Consider the following 19974-nt stretch of genomic DNA (forward strand, 5'->3'; position numbering starts at 1 on the left):
AAGCATCAATATGCTTTAGTATGATGCTACTCAATTAAACAGTATTTCAAATGAGCTCAACCTTAAACTCTGCAAAAATAACATTAATCCGCTTAACACAGATGGGGAACATTTTTCTGCAGATGAACTACTTTTACTTTTGATAATTTATGCAAAAATCATCTCTGTTTGCCTTTCTGTTAAAGTCATTGCACGCCACTGTGATGGATATATGTCAGTTCTGAATGTTAGTTACAGATACCAGGGAGAAAAGAATGACAAGACCCTCTGCCACATGATCAAAACTTTACTTCACGCCTCAGTCCCAGAGATTCCATATACACAGTCCAGACTTGTATTGCCAACAGAATTAAAGCAGGTATAACATCTTCTCATGCTTAACCCTGTTTTTCTCATGCATAAAAACCAGGCATAATGCCAACAAATTGGAACCAAAGATTAAAGACTTCATTTACATTTTGCTTGCCAAGATAAAAATAAAGATGTCTTTATGGGAAATGATTCGATTATGTACAATTCAAAGCATAAACAAACTAAAACACCAATATATAATAGAATGATTAAAGCATGGCCATTATCACACCATAAGGAGTAGGCAAGCATTTGAGCGATATATGTTCACGTTCAGCTCTTCACTTTATCCGCAGTCATAATGAATATAGATTAGGAGTCTCACATTATCACAGTAAGGGTATTCAAACAAGTCCAATTTAATCTTTTTTTTTCTTTAGCCAATAGGCAAGGGGTACAGATTTTTGTACATGTTGTGTTTCCTCTACAGATTCAATGTTTCTCTGATATACTTTACCATGCAATGTGAACCAAATAGGATATTGTCAGTTCAAGAGTAATATACCCATGGAAAGCCAGGAGTAGTGTATTAGGTGTATCAGGTGAAAGTGTCTGAAACTGGACTTGTTGGAATAAGGATTCTCAGCTTCAGACAGCAGTTTCATTAGGGACTAACCAGGGAGCAGCAGACGTATCCATAGCACCATGGCAGTAATGCTCCTGTATGACAATAAGATAAATGGAAGCCCAGGTAGTCAGTTCAATAAGCTGTCCTTGGAAAAAAAAATGTATGTATGTATATAGTAAATGAACTGAAAGAAGTCAATGTGGCATCACAGTCTAATATGGAATAAGGTGAAAACCTTTGAGGCATAGCTGGTCCAAAGACTGATTATTCACAAATACTTGGAGATAAGCGTCTTTGTATTATCTAGCAAGGGCCACCTTCTCTCTAGAATTTGCTTTCCCCTTAGCTGTACTAGTTGTTTTTGGCCTGGTCCTAGCGGGCATGGTGGTAGAAGAGGACTGAGTGGTGGCTTCTTGCGAGGCGCTGCGTCGCATGATGGTTGTAGTCCTGGGTGGCAGCATGGGGACAGTTGGGGCTCGTACCGAGAGGGGCTGCCTAGATGAACATACTCTCTGAGGGGAGGGACTGTCAGTCCTACAGTGGGATGAGCTAAGGCTGCGTCTGGTTCCAAACAAGACTCGTAGGGGCATTCGAGGGCTGCCAGATGGAGCAGGGACAGTTGAGGGACGGGGACATGTTAAGGAGGACCCAGGAGAAATAGGCCTAAATTTTGGGGGGGTAACTAGAGTGCTTAGTCCAATTTTCTGATTCCTGTGAAGAGAACATAAAAATGTGAAAAATTATTTTACTTTAAAAATATGTATCAAACTGCTTAAATTGTTGTGGGTACACTATAAGAAAGAAACTAAATCATACCCATTATTTAAGCGAGGAGTAGGAGCAGCACTACCAAGCCCGCCTGAAGACCGCTTTATGGGGGTAACTGGCCTGGGGATCTTGCTCCTGCACTCTTTGAAGCCTTGCTCTTCAGTTGTTTTAAGACGAGAGCTCCACCTGGACTCATCTGATGTATGCGTGTCTTCCTCTGAGCCTGCAGTGGACAGGGTTTCTGACGGTCTTCGACGCTCATCGTCCCCCGAAGACAGCGATGATGATGTACCAGAAAGCATTCTCCTCCTCATCCAGCGAGTGTGTTGCTTCTGGACTAGCAGGTGGGCCAAATCCAGCTGCCTGGCGCGATGCTGAAGCCGGACCCGAGCCGAGAGAGATAAGGACTGCTCTGAGCCTGAATCCTCCTCCATAGAAATGAGCACTGGAATTCGGCTTCGGATTCTGGGCTTGATGGCAGAGAGTACTTTTGATTCTGCTGTCTGAAGTTTGGCAGGGTCTTCACTTGGTGGTGGTTGTTTTGTAAGTTCCTGTGACCGATCTTTATGTATGTCAGTTGGTGACATTGCTTCTGGAACAGGCTCCAAAGACTGGGCCAGCTCAGTAGATGGACCATTCTCAGTTTTGGGGTATTTGTCTATTTGAGTTTGGTCTTCCACTGAGTCCTTTGGATACTCTTCTATCATTGGTGCTCCCTCCACCTTCTTATGGGTGTCAGCATCTATATCGGATTTATTCATGATGGGAAAGACTTCCCGGTCACCCTCCTTGGAAGACATAACATTGAGGTGTGATGTCTCGGCAATATGAATGAAAGTACGCTCAACTTTGGTGAAGGGGGGTGAACCAGGAGCAATGGGTGTGGAAGGCCTCAGGTCTGATCTGAGAGCTGGGGACAAACGGCCAGTCTCTGAAGGTTCAGGCTGTATTGCATCCCCAACTAGAAGGCGGTCATTACGGGATGTTAGAGCACATGGTGTAGCCAACTCACCATCCAGAACGTGATCGCCGCCAGAAGGAGACTTGCGAGTGTCTCCTGGGGAGAATAGAACAAGGGTTTTGGATGCATCCTCTAGGTCTGGGTCTGCATCAGCAGCGGAGGCATGCTCCTTCTGGCCCCTCTGGTCCTCAGCCATCAGTGTTGAAGGCGCAGCATCCTGGCTACGTTCAGTACTCTTCTGACTCACCTCACTGTTGGACTCACTCTTTGTAACGTCGTCATCCTTTGGCCCTGGGGTTTCTGGAACTTCTTCGTCTGGTGTGGCAAAACTCCGCCGCTGAGGCAAAGTACCAGTCAGCATGACAGTTAGAAAGTCAGCCCTCTTGGCCTGCAGCTGAGGAAGGATGTGAAAATGCTCTTTCTCGTCACTCTGGCCTTTTGTCCGATAGTCTGGAGAGGGAGGCGACAAACCACTCTGCTCTGAAGGCGATAACACCTAGAAGCAATGCAATAACATTTTGTATTACCGATGAGTCAACTCAAAGACTTCACCCAGCTCTGTACAGAAATATCATAAAAGGCCTTTACTAGTGAAACATTTTTAGCAGTTTTAACAATGCATGAGCACAATGTCGAGCACTCATTAGAAGCTTATTTAATATTAACATACGTAGCCTTTAAAACAATATCAGGGTGGAATGGGAGAACAGTCACAATAAGTGTCTCAGCCTATAAATGAGAAAAAAGAAAATCTGATGGCAAAAACTTCCGGTGTGATGACACCAAAAACTCGTTCATTGACGATTTTTCTAGAGTTAAATACACAAATGAGTGGGGAAGGAATTACAGGAGGACAGAGTCCGTCTCTAAAGTAGCGCGCATGAAGCCAGCCTCAAGCTGCGCAGACGAGGCTTTAACACGGGGACACCAGCAGCGGCGTTGGAGGAAGACGCTGCAGTATTTCGCCTGTTCAAGATACTACGATGGCAATGGGTGGCCCGCCCCCAGCAACAGAACCGACCCTCGACAGCGCAGAGAGTAAAAGAAAGGCAGAGGGAGTTTCAAAGACGTGAAGATAATTGATATAGATGATATAAGGCCATTCTTATATCACGTGTGACGTCACAGTCTCTTCAACTCATTAGAACAGAGGAGCGGCACCAGCAGCAGGAGTAAAGATGTTGGACAGTTAGGATGGAGGCAGTTTTACAGCTTGCCAAACAGGCAAAAATTAACCAGAAGCAATTCTAAAAAGATGAGTTTTCAGTTGTTTTTTTAAAAGCCACTACAGTCCACAGTTTTTAGGCTCAGAGGGAGACAGTTCCACAGTCTAGGGGCCACAGTGGCAAAAGCTCTGTCACCCTTAGTTCTCATCTTAGTGTGATGCATAGCAAGTAAGCCCTGATCAGATGATCTCGGTGACCTGCTAGGGACATAGGGCTATAGAAGATCAGGAATGTAAGCTGGTGCCAGTCCATGCAAAGCTCTAAAAGTCAAAACCAGGATCTTAAAATGGAAGCCAGTGTAAATGACATAGCAACAATGTCGCATGTGAATATTTAGAGGACTTGGTCAGAAGCCTAGCTGCAGCGTTTTGCACAACCTGCAGATGTTCCACATGTGCAGACACATAAACAGTGAGTTACAATAGTGTATATTGTAGATCAATACAATAGATGCATACAACTGGGTGGCTGTAGCTCAGGAGGTGGAGCAGGTCACCTACTGATCAGAAGGTCGGTGGTTCGATCCCTGGCTCCTCCAGTCTGCATGTCAAGTATCCTTGGGCAAGATACTAACCCCAACTTGCTCTCTGATGCATCGGAGTATGAATGTGTGAATGTTGTTAGAAAGCACTAAGTGTAGATAAAGTGCTTGTGAGAATTTGGGTGAATGAGGCATGTTGTATAGAGTACTCTGTGAGAGTAGGAAAGCACTATAATCAGTCCATTTACAAGCAATGTGTCATAAGCCAGTGGCTAGAATTAAAATAAATGGAAACTTGACAGACAGCTTTGAGCTCACCTGAGCAGGGGTTTCAACCTTAAATGGCACAGCTGGCTCTGACATTTCATTGGAGGGCCACTTTACTGTTCAAGTAGTACAAAAAACCGAATAAACAAACAAACTAGAAAACACCCAAAAATGTAGTGGGTTTTTTTTGGTTTGTTTTTTTCAATTTCAAATATTGTATAACAAAATAAAACTGCAAATGTGAACACAATTTTTTTCTCACTCTTAACTAACTGAAGCATTTCATTGAACTACCAAATAAACAAATTACTATTCTCTTTCTGGCCAGACACAAGTGCACGCATTAGTTTTTGACTGCTAGTGAAAACTGTTTTCTTTACAAATAACTCTCTCAAATAACACAGCCAATCCCTCAACATGTTTCTACTCTCTGCTCATGTTACCTTCATATTAAATAAGTTTTTGCTTTTAAAATAACTTATTTTAACATTGCACTCAACAACGGACAAATCCTCCCTAACAAAAAACATAACTTCAAGGGCCAAATTGTGTAGTCCAAGTATGGGTTGGTGTTTGAGGACCCTGCTCCAGAGCAACACGTCAGGGGTGCTGTTTAAGCCCCTCCCTATTGACATTATTTATTGAGCCTCTGGCTCAATATATAACAAAGCGATGAGTTGAAAGGGGTTAGCAGTGGAAGAACAAAGTGTAGGTCTCTTCGTAGATGATGTAATAATATACCTCTAAAACCCAGATCATACATTCTTAAAGCTCTGGACTATTCTAGAAGAGTTTGGAGGAAAATGTAATATTTCTAAGACTCAAATATTGTGCATAAACTACAAACCCATTGAATTTATCAGACATAAATACAAACTTAAATGGGATTCAGAAAATTAAAAATATTAGGAATCTAACTAAACACAATATATGAGACCATTTACAGTAGGATTACGAAAGGATTTAACAAAATGGACACCCTTAGTTATGGATCTCAATTCAAGAATAGAGGTAATACCCAGATTGTTGTATTTATTCCTTTCACTACCAATTCATATCCCTGATGCTCAATTTGCCAAATGGAACAAACAAATGAGTAGATTTATTTAGAAGGGGTAAAAACCGAGGGTAAAACTGAAAACTCTCCAACTAGAAAAGGGAAGAGGAGGACTGACTATTCCAAGAGAGTATTATCAGATAGCCCAGCTGACATGCACTGGAAACATATTGAGCTCAATGATGGAGTGAGTTGCCCTCAGACAAAATGTACACACATTTCAGGGACCAAAATCCCATTGTTGCAACAACATTAAAGGTCTGGTGGGATCTGGTAATCAAATACAAAATCGAAGGAGATTGTAAAATGCTGATTTGGCCCTCACATTCTCCAGAATTCAGAACTGGTCAACTGGATAACACATTCACGAAATGGAGAGACGGTGAAATCACAGCAGTATGTACGTTAACAGACGGGAAAGTGTTTAAGTCCTTCAAAAAGAAGAGTTTGAGCTGGATAATTCTGACTTATTTAGGTATCTTCATTTGAGACACTGAGAGCAGAAACTCTGTCTCTCAAGAGGGCATTGAGCTAATAGAAATGGTTACTGTGGAAGAAGAAGTTACCGTCAAAGGTTGTGTCAAAAATGTAAAAATGCTTCCAAAAATGTAACAGAAATTATTCATTGTGGATAACACAAAAATGGGAATCAGAACTGAAGATTAACCTTTCAGGGGATAAGCTGCCTGTTACAACACACTTCTACTTGCTGTGGACAATGGAGAGAATCTGGCTGGAAAAATTTGACAAGATTTTTTTTAATCACACCTCACGTCACAAGTAAACAGTTGTGAATCCCACAGCAATGGTGGAGACTGCAGTCATATCAGTGCGAATCACTAACATTTTTTGGAAATGTGAAAAGGTTCAACTTTTCTGGGAATTGTCAAAATACCTGAGGATATCTTAAGTTATAAAATACCTAATGATCTACAGATTTTGTACTTAGGCCTACTACCCGCAGAAGTAATTCACGGTGAGGACCTTTACCTGTTCAAACTGATGCCTGTACAAACATTATTACAAGAAACTGGCTTTAAAGTGATCCTTTGCGATTGAAACAATGGCGAGACGTCATGGAGCAAATTTCCACAATGAAAAAAACAACTTATTGCTTAAGTAGTGCTGTCAGCGTTAATCTCGTTAAAATCTCATTAAAGTGACATTAACACCATAACATAGCAAATCTCTGTTAGCGAGTTGACACGGATCGCCCCGTGCGTCAATGCGTTATCGTGGTTAGCTCGTTAACACTGTGCAGCCCCACGTTAACTCGCTAACGGAGATTTGCCGCGTTAATGTGGTAATGGCGTTAACGTCATTTTAACGAGATTAACACTGACAGGTGATGTCTTTTTCAGGGAAGGCTTTACATATTACAGCAACACAATGTTAAGGTAAACAGTGCATCTATTACAACAGCTTTGTAGTAGAAGAGGCCAGCTGTTTAACTGACCTGCATGCAGTCCACGCCTTTCACCACCTAAAAACATTGGGATCATCACAAAACAAAAAAAAATACAAGGGGAAGCTAAAAGCTTGTAATGGGCTCTCCCTAAGAAGCAAAGACAGCATAAACTGGTACATTTTTCCCAAAACCCATTTTAATGTCATTTTGGTTGAACACAAGCTTTTCAAGATTGTCTAGATTACATAAATTGATATAAAAGGCACAAAAATGCATTGCAGAGTTCATCCTTAGATAGCACACAGTTTGATATTCAGGTGATTTTTCAAGTGTTTCCCTCGTTCAATCTTTAACATACAGCTTGGACATACATACTGAACCCCGGTTATTATCATGCTTATTAGAGGTTAAATGAAAATTGATTTCTCTTAATTGCTTTCTACATTTCTATATATATCTGTACAGGGTTATTTTTTGGATTTACAAAAGTTTAAAATACATGCTTTACCTGTAAATTATACAAGCAATGCTGTACAATCATATAGTGATAGAAAAAAATGCTTACATATATTGTACATGTGAAAGACACTCACGGATCATCACACTGAACAAATATTGTGAGAATTCAGTCATCTTTTCCTTATCTACAATCTGTTGAGACTACAAAACTGATGAAGGAGCATTCAGGTACAATTTAATATTCTTTTTTTTGCTCTGTTGCTGCTATAGTCAAATTAAAGATGGGTGCCTTGAAGCATAGTTCAGAGCAAAAACTAGAAGCAAAGGGTTACGTTTAAGCCTAGGAAAAGTTTCTGTCTCCTACAACAACAAAAATGTCCTAATTCAAATGCTGACTTAAATTAATTAGTTAATTAATTTTAGTAGCAATAGTTTATAGTATTCTATTGCATACTTTTTTCCCTCTGATCACTAGGTGGGAAAAAGCATATTCCACCTGGTTGGTGGTGAATGTTTGCTGGCTATTACCAGCTGAAATTGGTCACAAAGAGCACCAATTTCTGCACCAAAAAACTCAGATTGCTGCAGTTACCCATAGTTTGCATGGAATATGCAGATTTGTCTTCAAACTCTTGCTAGCTAGCTACCAAGCAGTAGAACAGTTGCAGTGAAATTGGAAAAAGTGCAAAGCAAACGAAAAACTTAAACTGTTCAACTTCAAAGGAAAAGTTGTGGTTAAAAGTCCCAACTTTTAATTCAAAGCCAAACAGTTACTGTTTCGTGTTTGGTTGGAATTTCACAGTTTCACTAGCACTGAGCAAGCAGTTAACAAAATCCTCCCTTCCTTGCCAACTACGGCCAACTGCAACAGTCTGCTAGTGTTCAAGGCAATTGCACGATTGATTATCTTCAACTGGCAACAGCAAGCAATCTCCTGCAGCTACACACCAGCGTCACTTAGAATATAGATTTTTTCTAAACTACTAAGGTAGTTAGGAGACACATGCACGAACTTGTCTTGCAGTATCCCCATGCTTCTAGCTTTTGTACCAAGCTAGGCTAATTGTATCAACAAATCTATGAAAGTGGCATAGTGCTGAAATATACCAACTGGACACCAGTATATACCTCTCTCTATGTATATTCACATTTTTTTTGTTAGTCCTTAAAGAATATCAGGAAGACATTAAATATGCAAACGTATGTATGTATATCTGGAAGGACATATCTCTTTATTTATTTTATAATTTTTTGTGAATCATGCCATATTTTCTATGGTAGACCTTAACAGTTTTAATATGTTTTACTCAATCAACTAATTGCTTTACAACTGCTGTAATTTTATGTAATGAAACAGTTATTCTTCCAGTTAATTATAACTTTAAAAATGTGGAGTTTTCAAAATAAAAAACTATAAACCTCATAATATACATATATGGTTAATCGCAGGTTGTTCCTCCACTAACTGGAGAACACCTAAAATATATTTTCACATAATCACTCAAAAACACTCAAATCAAAAAGACTTGATCCGTGAGTATCTCGTGTAGATGTGAATTATTTACAGAACAATCCCAGACTTCTTTTAGTCAGAGCTGTATACATAATTACTGTACAGTGCTGTTTTTTACAGTTGGCAATGCATGTTGTTCAGATAGCAGATCTCATGCAATGAATGGACACAGTTGGCAAACAGTTTTGGTACAAGATGACACCTGTTGCAGATCACTCTTTTAGACTTGAGGTGTTTTTAGTAGAATAAGCACACTGACATATTTCTACTCCCTGTTTGTAACCAAATGTAGCATTACCTTAATGGTGATACAGGATTGTACTAGTGACAATCCTGTGTGGTAGTTGAATCATTTTGCTTGCATGCAAAATAAAGTTCAAAGTTAGCAGCTAGTCCCGTTCATACATTCTCAAAGTGTTTATGTTGTAATGCTATGGTAATATAAAATATACAGGGTGTCCTGAACTCAGTGTGAAGCAGCATGAAAACAAACTCAGTCTTACCATCAGGCTGGATCTGAATAACTGTCGGCACAGAGATAATGCCTCAAATAGAAGCTAAATAAAAGCGCAAGTGGTGCGTATTTAGTTAATGTAGCCCTTTGTAGCCCTGACATTGCCCGAGCATGTCTTTCATTGCACAACATGGCCCTCTTATCTAATGTTCTGTATATTTAAGACTAAAGAGAAAATTGTTCTTTAACAGCAGCATACAACAGACTATATTATATGAGCCATGACATGAATAAAGTGGAGGGTTTCAGAAGGAAAGACATATATACTGTATGTCTTTCCTCCTGAAACCCTCCATGTTTTTTCACATTGGCTCATGTGGTTGGTCAGTTAGCTTCTTAGGGTACCCCAAATAGGGTTTAAAATTCTTAGGACCCTAAACCGTTTTAATTTAGAACTCAAAAACCTTCTTGGATGAGAGGTGAAATATCTTCATGAAACTTTAAGACTTCCACTTGCTTTCTTTCCAAGCTCTTTAGACTACCATGACCCAGATGACTGAAAACCTACACCGACATTGAGAAGACCAATATTTCTTCCGGTAAAAGCCAGCAGATATCTGGATAACTGATATTTGTGATGGTTAAAAAGCAAATAAAAAGTTACATTATTGTCAGATAAAAGCTGATGATAGTAACCATCACAGACTTATTGCTTGCAGACCTGGCTGAAACTGAATGCTACTCAAACTATAAACAGAAAACAAATAAAAATATTTTTGAAATATTCTATTTCAAAGATCTTTTCCACTGCTCACGAATTCTTTTGTTTATAGAGATAAGAGTTTTTCCAACAAGTTCTCCAAAATGAAAAACCATTTACTTTGTTCGTATTCTCTCTTTTTATCTCTGGTTATCTTTCCAGCGTTGAACCATTTCAATTTCCCAACAAAAAGCACCTCTTCGTCAATCATACCTGGCACTGACACCCTGGCACTGACCTTATAATGTAACTGAAATGTTACGTTTCATCATGTTTGTTTAGAAGATAAAGTGGACCTTTGCATTTTAAAAAAAAAAAATCCCTTATTCTGCTCTACTGGATCTATTATGTGATATTAGGTGCAAAGACAGAGATCTCTGATTCCGTTCCTGGGATCTGAACCACTCACCCAGTTTAGGGGTAAATGCCCTAAGCACTCCACATTTCCTCTTGCTCCTCTCTTAGCCACTGATATTTCTCACTTTGACTTGGTAAAGTTACATTTATCACTATGACCTTCTTCCTCTGTGTGTCCACTACTATGTCCGGATGGTTAGCCATAAGCAGTTTGGCCGTCTGTATCTGGAAGTCCCACAGGATCTTAGACTGGTCATTATACCCCTAGTTACGATATTCCACGTATGCCCTGCCTGCTAGCATTTTCCACCCTGCTGCAATGTGCCTGATTGCCTCAGGGGCATCCCTACACAGCCTGCACCTGAGATCTTGCCTAGTGTTGTAGACCTCAGCCTCTATCGATCTTAGAGCTTGTTCCTGCACTGCCATGATTAGTGCCTATGCTCAGTCCAGCTTTGTCCAGCCATTGGAATTCTCAGTTGTGACCATCTTCCTGATGTACTCCTTGGTCTCCTTTCTTCTGCTTATTGTACAGTCTTGGCGTGCTGGACTTCTGGTGAAACCCTCAATGTATGGTTATGGCTTATTATCCCAGCAGGGTATTTTACAACTGGCAGAGTGGTGGTATTGATTGCTTGGATCTTGTTCTTCTCATTCAGCTTCTCTTAATCTCTGCAGGTATTTGGTGCCTGCAGCTTTCCTGGGGCCTCTTCGTGGTTCCTATTTGCAGGTGGGATTGCAAGGTACTTGCACCTATCCTCAATGTCTGCAATGCTGCCTGCCGTGTGAATGTTAGACAGAAAGCACTTAGAAATAGCAAGGAAAAAATTGCTTGTGTGAATGGGTGAATGAGGCAAGTTGTGTAAAGCGCATTGAGTGCACAGATAGAGTAGAAAAGCGCTATATAAGAACCAGTCCATTCACCATATACTCTTTCTCTCTTTGCTACCATTCGACTATGACATTCTGATGTTGGCGTGGATCAGCGAATCAAGGTCTAATTCACTCCTGGCATGTGGCTTGATGCCATCCATGTACAGGATTTGGCTGACATTGCTTGATTCTTTAGTAGGTATGCGAAGCCAGTCTTGTTAATGGTCTGGCTGATTTCATACCTATGCAGAATAACAGTGGGACAGAGCACCTCCTTGGTAAATACCACACTTAATAGTGGCTTGTGTAATTGGATTGAAGTTGTCCTCTAGTGTTGTTTGCCACATCCCCATTGAATTCCTGATAAAGGCTCTTAGGGTCCTGTTGACCTTATACATTTCTCGGCTTCCAGGATCCATGTGTCAGGTATTGTCATAGGCGGTGCACAGGTTGGTCAGTCTGGTCTTAAGTGACTTGAGTGGCTGCTCTATCAAGCAGAAGCTGGTGTTCTGCACCAGTGGTGTTTCTTCCAATTTCTTTCTGGGCCTCGCTCATATACTGAGCCATGTGTCTGTCCATCTTAGCTGCTATGATACCTGACAAGAGTTTCCGTAAGGCAGGTTATTGGTCGGTAGTTGGACGTACTTGGGCATCAGGACTGTCTGGCTAGCCATTCTGGGTATGTCTCATCCATAAACAGCAACTTAATTTGTGTTGCCAGGCGCTCGTGGCATGCAATTAGCTTCTTCAGCCAGTAAGTGTCAGGGCCGAGTACTGTCCAGCTCTTTGTGCCTGAGACTCTTTCTTGGATATCTGCCACTGTGATAGTTACTGGAAATTGTTCAAGGTTGCTGTGGCCTGCTCTTAGAACCACTAACGACTAAGGATTGTTATTATTTGTTGCATTCGTCTCCCATCTGATCTTCCTGTTTTGCTGTGTCTCCAGACTTGGTGGGGCTGCTCCCATATTGTTCCCCTGTCGCTAAGAGTATACCTTGGATGGTTCAGTAGAGAACATCCAGTTTATTCTCAGGGTTCTATCTCTCTGGTATACCCCTTCAGGCAGTTTGCCAAGTAACCTGTTGGTGTGCAAGTGTTGGTGTGATATCTATCTATGTGTCTATTTACATTAGTACTTCCAACAGAAACCCAACATACAATACATAAAATGTCGTTTTGAATATATTTTAAACTAACAATAAATATAACAGGATTGACTGCATCCTCTGGAAGACCTGGATTTAACTCAAACTCAAACAAGTTTACAAATTTAAATGTAGAATTTAAAACATTTAAGAATTTGAATGAATCTGTTTGAATGAATTCAAAAGGATCATGATGTTAGGAAAAATAGATGTTAAAATATTTCAGTAATGGGCTCACTGACTGGCACTGTTGTGAATGCCCAAAACTCATTCAAAGCACACAAATGCAAATAGCAAAGGACACACGGCAAACGGGCTCCTGACCACAAAACCTTTGAGAACCTTTTCTCATTCCATGGAAATCTGCTACCTCCGTGAATGTGCTTAAATTATAATAAACAGAAAAAGAAAAATGCTAAAAGAAAATCACAGATATGTTGTGTAAAACAAGATTCTGTACAACTAACGTGCACGATTCTTTTGATGGAATAATACATCCAAGCACATTCTGTTTAGCTCAATTTGTCAGCATTTGTGTGCTTGAATGGATCCCGATCACCTAAAAATATGTATCAAAGGAGAGTCAAACAAGAGCTCCAGCAAACACTTCACAAACTGACATGTACTTTTAAATGTTCCAAATGTAAGTTCGCTTCTTTTACAGTCTTCTGATACTAATGAGAATTCATTAGAAAAAAGTGCAAAAGTTAAATTTAAAAATGTCATAAAACAGGCTTTAACTTTGTTAGGTCCTATCTGGCAGCCTTCTTCAGCCCTATACATTTTCCAGTTAAGAGGTGGCCCTTAATCTCAAAGAAAACAGTTCAGAAAATGATTTCTTTCAAATAAACTTTTTAGCGTATTAAAACTATAAATAAGACTATAAACTATAAATAATAAATCCATTCAAGAAAAAACAACCTTTTTTTGGTCTTTTTCATGATTTTTGCTTGTTTTGAAAAGGAATCTTTTTATTTTCTTAGGTAGAATATTGTCTTTATTGTAAATTTGTTTACTATGTAGTGGTAGTTGTTAATTTGTAATATAAATTAATGTAAATAAAAAGTGATTTTATACATTTGTAAATTTGTTATTGGTGTTAATTCATTTATGACATGCCAGTGTGTGTTGGTTTCTTTTACTAATTAGTTTCAATTTATTTAGTAACTATTATTTTTTGTGAAATATTTGTCTTTTAGGGACACCGTACTTCTTGGTGTCAGGTGTAGGTGTAATTAGAGGTTAATGCTGAATTCCCTTTCACACCTCGAGAAAGACTTTTATCACATACCCCTCTCTCTTCACACACAGAGTTTAATGAAGCAGAAGCAGAGTGAGATGTTTATATCACTGGTTGAGTAATGGCGAAGATTTGTGAAGTCTTGGTGCAAAACCTTGGTGGGATAACCTGCACTTGTTGATAATCACACTTTCGTTTTAGCAGAAAAGAATTGAAATAAATAAATGCACAGATATTGTAAAGCTTAACAGTCTGTTTGCAGCCCCACTCTGTTTCACGCTCCTCTTCTTCATAGAAGCAAGAAGGATGTATTCAGTTTCACATTATTCACATGAGTCTGCCAGATCTGTGGCATGTGCAACATCAGGTTTGTAGAAGCTTGTTAGAGTTTATTGCATGGAAAATATTCCCCATCTTGAGCATTTTTCTTCTTTTCTTCTGTTCCTCTTCTTACAATTGATAGAGCTACGTGACTGTGAATGTGTGTGTGATACTAAGTGTTTACCAGCTTAGCAGTGCTGCTGTCTGCCAGTAATATGGCTTGTTTTGTTTCATGACCATGCCTGGCTCTTAGTGTGCTGTTTTTATCACGTCTGATTTATCTATGTGTACATTCATTAGAATATTTGTATATGCAGAGCTGGCCAGAAATATCTAATGAACCAAATACAAAGGCAAAGCTGTGTTTTATTTTGGTATTAATAAGTATACTCCTTGTTTTGACACAAGTCAAATGTCTTCCCAGCTCACCAGTGATGCTTCGTAATTTAAGGGCCTTTTGAAGCATTCTACACATTTTATTTAGGGCCAATGAAATTTAAAGATTTATGGATAAATACTAATAAAATAATTAGTATTTTAATAGTTGGTGCTCTTAATCAGAGCAAATGCACCAGAGATGATCTTGACTGTGGAACACAAATGGTGGAAGAAAAGGAAGTGAGAGGCCAAACTGCACCGGGCCCCAAGTTGGTGTGACCAACCCTGCATACAGTATGTGTGTATTGTGTATGTGCCTACTTAACACATGTGTTAATTTAATATGTGTTTGAGTCCATCTCTCAGCTGTTGTTCTTGTTCATGAGCTTAGCTAACACGTGCTGCAGCTGTGCCCTCGACATATTCAGAACAGAGTGTCTGCTCCGTGGGCTGCCAGGGGTCGGCAGAGTGCCAGCATGCCGCCGGCGGGTTGAAGTTGCAGTGGCGTTGACGTGTGCTGGGCTGCTCTCAGCTGAGCGGCTCCTCTGGATAAAGTTCCCTCCTCCATGAGGATACTGCTCTGTCTCAAGGGTGGAGGAAGAAAAGACATAGGAGGCCAGCCTCCTCAGTTGGTTGGGCCGTGGTTGGTGCCTGTCCTCCTCCAACTGCAAACAGATCAACCAGAAAGAGGGAAGTGAGGTTAAAAAAGTTTAAATTAATTATTTATTTTAAAAAAACAACAAGCAAACAATAAATTTCAGATTTTCTTACAGCTACAACCCAACATTGGTTTGACTTCCTGCCCTTTTCTCCTACCCCTCCATGACGTTAGACAGGTTAGACAGGAGAAAGCTGATTGATGCTCACTTCTGTCAAAAGCCCTCAGCTTAAATGTTGTGAGAAAAGGTGCTTGGGGAGAGAAGCTGGTGGAGTGCTGGTGTAAACCTGGCACTCTAAAGTTACAGTTATCAGAAACTATTTAGAAGCTATTAGAAACTTAACTGGACATTTACACCAATTGACTAGCTTTTTGGATCAGACTAGCATCCTGGATTAGACTGGGAAAATGACGATGAAGACACTTTCCCCGACAAAGCACTTAAAAGGACACAAAGGCACCAGCACAAGCGCTGCACATACTGTATCTCACTAGTCTGGTCAGTTTGAGCTTTTGTTTTCTGAATGAAAAATTACCATTGGAGGTACAAAAAGAAACAGGGAACACAAAAAAGAGATGAGTCATCAAGCACACAAAACACAAACACACAATGGAGGGAAAAAGGGAGGAAATATGTTTGAACAGAAGAAAAAGGAAGAGGAAGAACAGAAATTCAGTGAGAGAACAGAGGTAAAGGACTATTCCTAAACTGTGCTTACCCCGAAACATCACTTTATTTCTTCTTGTGTTGTCCCAATGGCACCCTCGCTCTTTTCTTTGTCTCCTCAGATGAGTCAAACTTGACATACTGTGTACTTTTAAAGCGATAGGTTGGGGGCAAAGGCGTCAGTAGTTATGTGGGAGCGGGAAAAAGAATTGACGCAGAAAAGACAATGGCAGTCCTCGATGGTTGGCAGCAGACAAGCTTGCTCTGAGTCTAGAGATGACAATCGTCGCGAAAACAAAGGAAAGTCAAAGAAGAGCTCACTAAAAAGCGCTAAAATTAATTTGTGCATACGAATTTTCCACTGACATGGGCTTAAAAGGTATCCTGTTTCACTGCAGATAAAGTGAAATTTCAGTGATGATGTTGCACGTCCAGCCTGTAAACAGCAGCCACCAAGTATGGAGGACCAAACCTGACCTATTTGTAAATAAATAATGGACAACTCAAATGGTCACAAAATTGTAATTCAACTAAAAAAATCAAACGTAGATTTAAATTAATAGAAAATCACATCCATGAAGAAAATCCTGCTAAGGAAAATGAAAATGATGTGAAAATACAAAGTGAGCTTAATGTGAAATTCAGTGATTCCACATTAGTTTTCCACATAACCGGCTCTTCATACGCAGAATTCAGTTCAGTTTTATCTCTAAGGAGAACCAAGCAATTGTTGTGCTCACCTCCCCACCGCCCAACCCCATCCCCCCACCTCTTCCTCTAGTTCTATAGTGCCATTTCCATAGAAATTATTCTTGAGAAATTCCCAAGCACACAAAAACAAACACACACACACAACTAAGAATCCTGTGTCATGAAAAGTTCTTGGTTTTCAGAGAATGAACCCATTAGATGATACCATGACATTTCTTCTAGCCCCATTCTCAAGACAAATGTACTAAAACGTATTTAATCTATTTATTTATTAAAATGAAGTTTCATTTCTTTTTGGTCCCTAGTTTGGTCCTCCGTAACAAAGTGCTGTTTGTTTTTATGTTTTTATTTGTTTACTTTGACTTGGTCAAAACTTAGCATATATAAACTTAGCATAAAAAATAAGGAAATTTTTGTTTGCTCAAGTATTGCTTTATTGTAACAGCGCTTCCTGGCAATGAATATTATTCTGTTAGATAGCATTGGTTAAGCAGCAGAGTTTAGTATTTGGGTTGCACCCATAGAAAACTAGCCAAATCCCCTCTGCCAATGCCAAACAGCTTATTCTGTTATTGAGTCCTGTTTGGTGCTGTTTTATTGTATTGGGTGATTAAGGCTACGTCCACACGTACACGGGTATTTTTGAAAACTGAGATTTTCCGTTTTCGTTTTAAAAAATAATCCCGTCCACACGTAAACGCAGAAATGAAGGAAAACGCTGCTAGGAACATGCCAAAGCAACAGGTGGCGATATATTCCTAACCGTGTAGAAATGTTGGCCAATCAGAAGTCTAGAAGCCTCGGTGGGAAATAGTAAACAAGGATGGGGCATAGAAGCAGAACCGAGTCATATGTGTGGAGGGACAGTAACTGTGTGTGTATATGTAAGCATATAAACACTGCAGAGAGTAGAATTAACAGTAACAGTATTGTAGAAATTCATTTCACCGAAACAATAACGTGGCGCACAGGTTGACGTCAAAAAAGGCGCACACCTTTGACGCTGCGTTTTCTCAGTTTTTCTCGTCCACACGTAAATGCAAAAACGGAGTTTTCAAAAATATCCACCCTGGCCGGAGTTTTTAAAAATCTCCGTTTTCAGTGACCACGCCGTTTACGTGTGGACGAATTCATTTAACAAACAGGGGCCTCAGCAGCATGTGGAAGAACCATACATAGCCACAACAGCATGGCACCACCTCTTCCTCATGCCGGTCACCAGCTTGGTTGTGGGATGGTATCCAATTCTTCAACCATCATTTGTTGCAAGTAAGCCAGTGTGGTTGTGTTGGTCATTCTGGCACAAACAGCACACCTAAGCATCAAGGTCAGCACTGCAGGTAGGCCATTCAATCCTCTCCACTCCCAAATTCAAGAAGAAGTCTCTGATAAACCCTGCACTGTAGGGACGAGGTGGACTGTGGAGACATGGGTTTGCTACTGGAATCTCATCTCAATAACACCCACCCACACCATCACATTGCCTCAAGCAAAAACTGTTACCCTATGGGTACAGTCATGGCAGGCCTCCTGGTTGACCTATGGGACTGAAGATTGGCTGTGTGCAGTTTGTTCCGGTATAGAACATATAGAAGACAGCCTACAGTTTGTAAGTGCTGACGGGGTAAGAAAACCGTATTCTTGTGGTATCATCTTCTTGGGACACATATTTTGCAGCCTGTCTCTGACGTCCCTTGATATATGAAACTTGCTCTTTCACTTGGAGATGCCAATAAGCCTCACTCCAAAAAGTGGTTGGTTTTGTGGAACACCAGCTTGAAGTTGCCTTATGACATGTGACCTGATCCAAGTAAATCAAACATGGCATGGTAGAGACAGCTGACAGCTTCACAGAGACAGCTGGTAGAAACCAATGACCGCTGCGGACCACTAGGTCCATGCTCACAGACACTGCTAATCAGGCACCAGATTCTTAGTTACTGGGGTACCAGAACCTCAAAACAAGAGTCAATAGCAGAATAAGCTCTTTGGAAGAGACAATTTAGCAAGTTTTTCATGGGTGTAGCCAACATACTTAGCTCTGCTAAGCCCGAATTTCATTTTCCTCACGCACTTGGCACCATTTAAAGGGGAAATAAACAGGTAGAGGATTGATTACCAAGAAGCAGTATGATAAAGAAATACTAGAACAAACTCACATTTCCTTACTTTTTGTGCCAAGTTTATAATCATAATGTCGTTGGGATCTTAGGTTTCCATACACTCGTCATGTGCACGAATGTCATGGCAATTTTCTGCTTTTAAAAACATGAAATTCTTAGTAAGAAAAATGAAGAAAATTTAGACTTTTCATTCAAATTTCAAATTTCATGCTGGGTTGAGCAAATAGGACAAGCTGTACCACTAAAATAAAAATATCAGTACCATTTGTATAAGAAGGTATTTTGATATTAAAAGGGTATTTGAGAAGGTATTGTATAGGCTAATCTAATTATAATTGAGAAAATAGTCTTATAATCAAATCAATCTGAGGCTAAACAGTAACACATGACAGCCAGTCCTGTTTGGGTATCACCAGGAAATGTCGCACAAAAAGATATCAAAGAGATTCAATCGTGTGTCATAGTCAGGGGTTAAAGTGGGTTGTGTTTTCTGTTTTATAAGTTGTTTTTTTTTTGGGGGGGGGGGCACTCAAACGACTACAGGTGTCCATAAGTTGTGGTTGCTGTACTTTAGCATCTAGCTAGCACTACAAAAGAACATAAAGGGGAACAACATTTTTTAAGTGGCAGGTAATTTCAAATATGGCGCGTCTATCAGCTCAACAAAGATTAGCAAACACACAAATTGTTTGTGTGCAGTTTGATGCACAACATGTTGCTAGCTAAAGGTCCAGCTGGAGGCCGCATTTGTAGGCCGATTATATCACAGCCAGGCGACGAAGGCTGATCCCAATTCGAAGGCTGCTCCAAATGCAGCCGACAAATGCGTCCTTCATTTCCCCAGATATGAAGGATGGGTCGGGTGTATCCTTCATGTCCCAAACTATCCCAGAATTTATAGCGCTACTAAGTTTTAATATTACTCTTTCTAGGTCCCAAAATCAACTTTTAAGATATTTTCAGGCAAGAATGTAGCTGTGTAAACTTCAAATATCTGCTCGAATTATCAAGACATCACATATTTGCAAAAGTGCTCTGACGTTTTCGGAGATGCCTGTTACCCACCAGCTCGATAACTGACTGGGAGGTCAAGACTCACTAGAGCCAGCAAGAACACTGGACTCCTGGCACATTGTTTTCAGACCCCTGCGGTCTTTCGCTACTCAGGTTAAACATGATATATAAGTCACTTAGACAACTTAAAAATGTTATTGTAAGGCTTTTTTAT

At 40.1% G+C, this 19974-nt stretch overlaps 1 protein-coding gene across 3 annotated transcripts in view; it reads right to left on the reverse strand.

Moving 5' to 3' along the window:
• Positions 1-271: 271 nt before the first annotated feature.
• Positions 272-19974, reverse strand: part of ttbk1a (tau tubulin kinase 1a) — a 52656-nt gene continuing 32953 nt past the window's right edge. For all 3 annotated transcript variants that reach the window (XM_085458199.1, XM_085458201.1, XM_085458200.1), the window contains 2 exons: positions 1736-3144; positions 272-1630 (listed from right to left, as the gene is read on the reverse strand). In XM_085458199.1, the coding sequence (XP_085314325.1) occupies positions 1219-1630; positions 1736-3144 (1821 nt within the window). In that variant the 3' untranslated portion in view covers positions 272-1218. The remainder of the gene's footprint in view (positions 1631-1735; positions 3145-19974) is intronic.

The sequence above is a fragment of the Copadichromis virginalis genome, linkage group LG6 (assembly GCF_057382275.1).
Source record: "Copadichromis virginalis isolate Kocher_CV1m ecotype Utaka linkage group LG6, C_Virginalis_male_GT1.1, whole genome shotgun sequence".
In the NCBI taxonomy this organism is placed as follows: Eukaryota; Metazoa; Chordata; class Actinopteri; order Cichliformes; family Cichlidae; genus Copadichromis; species Copadichromis virginalis.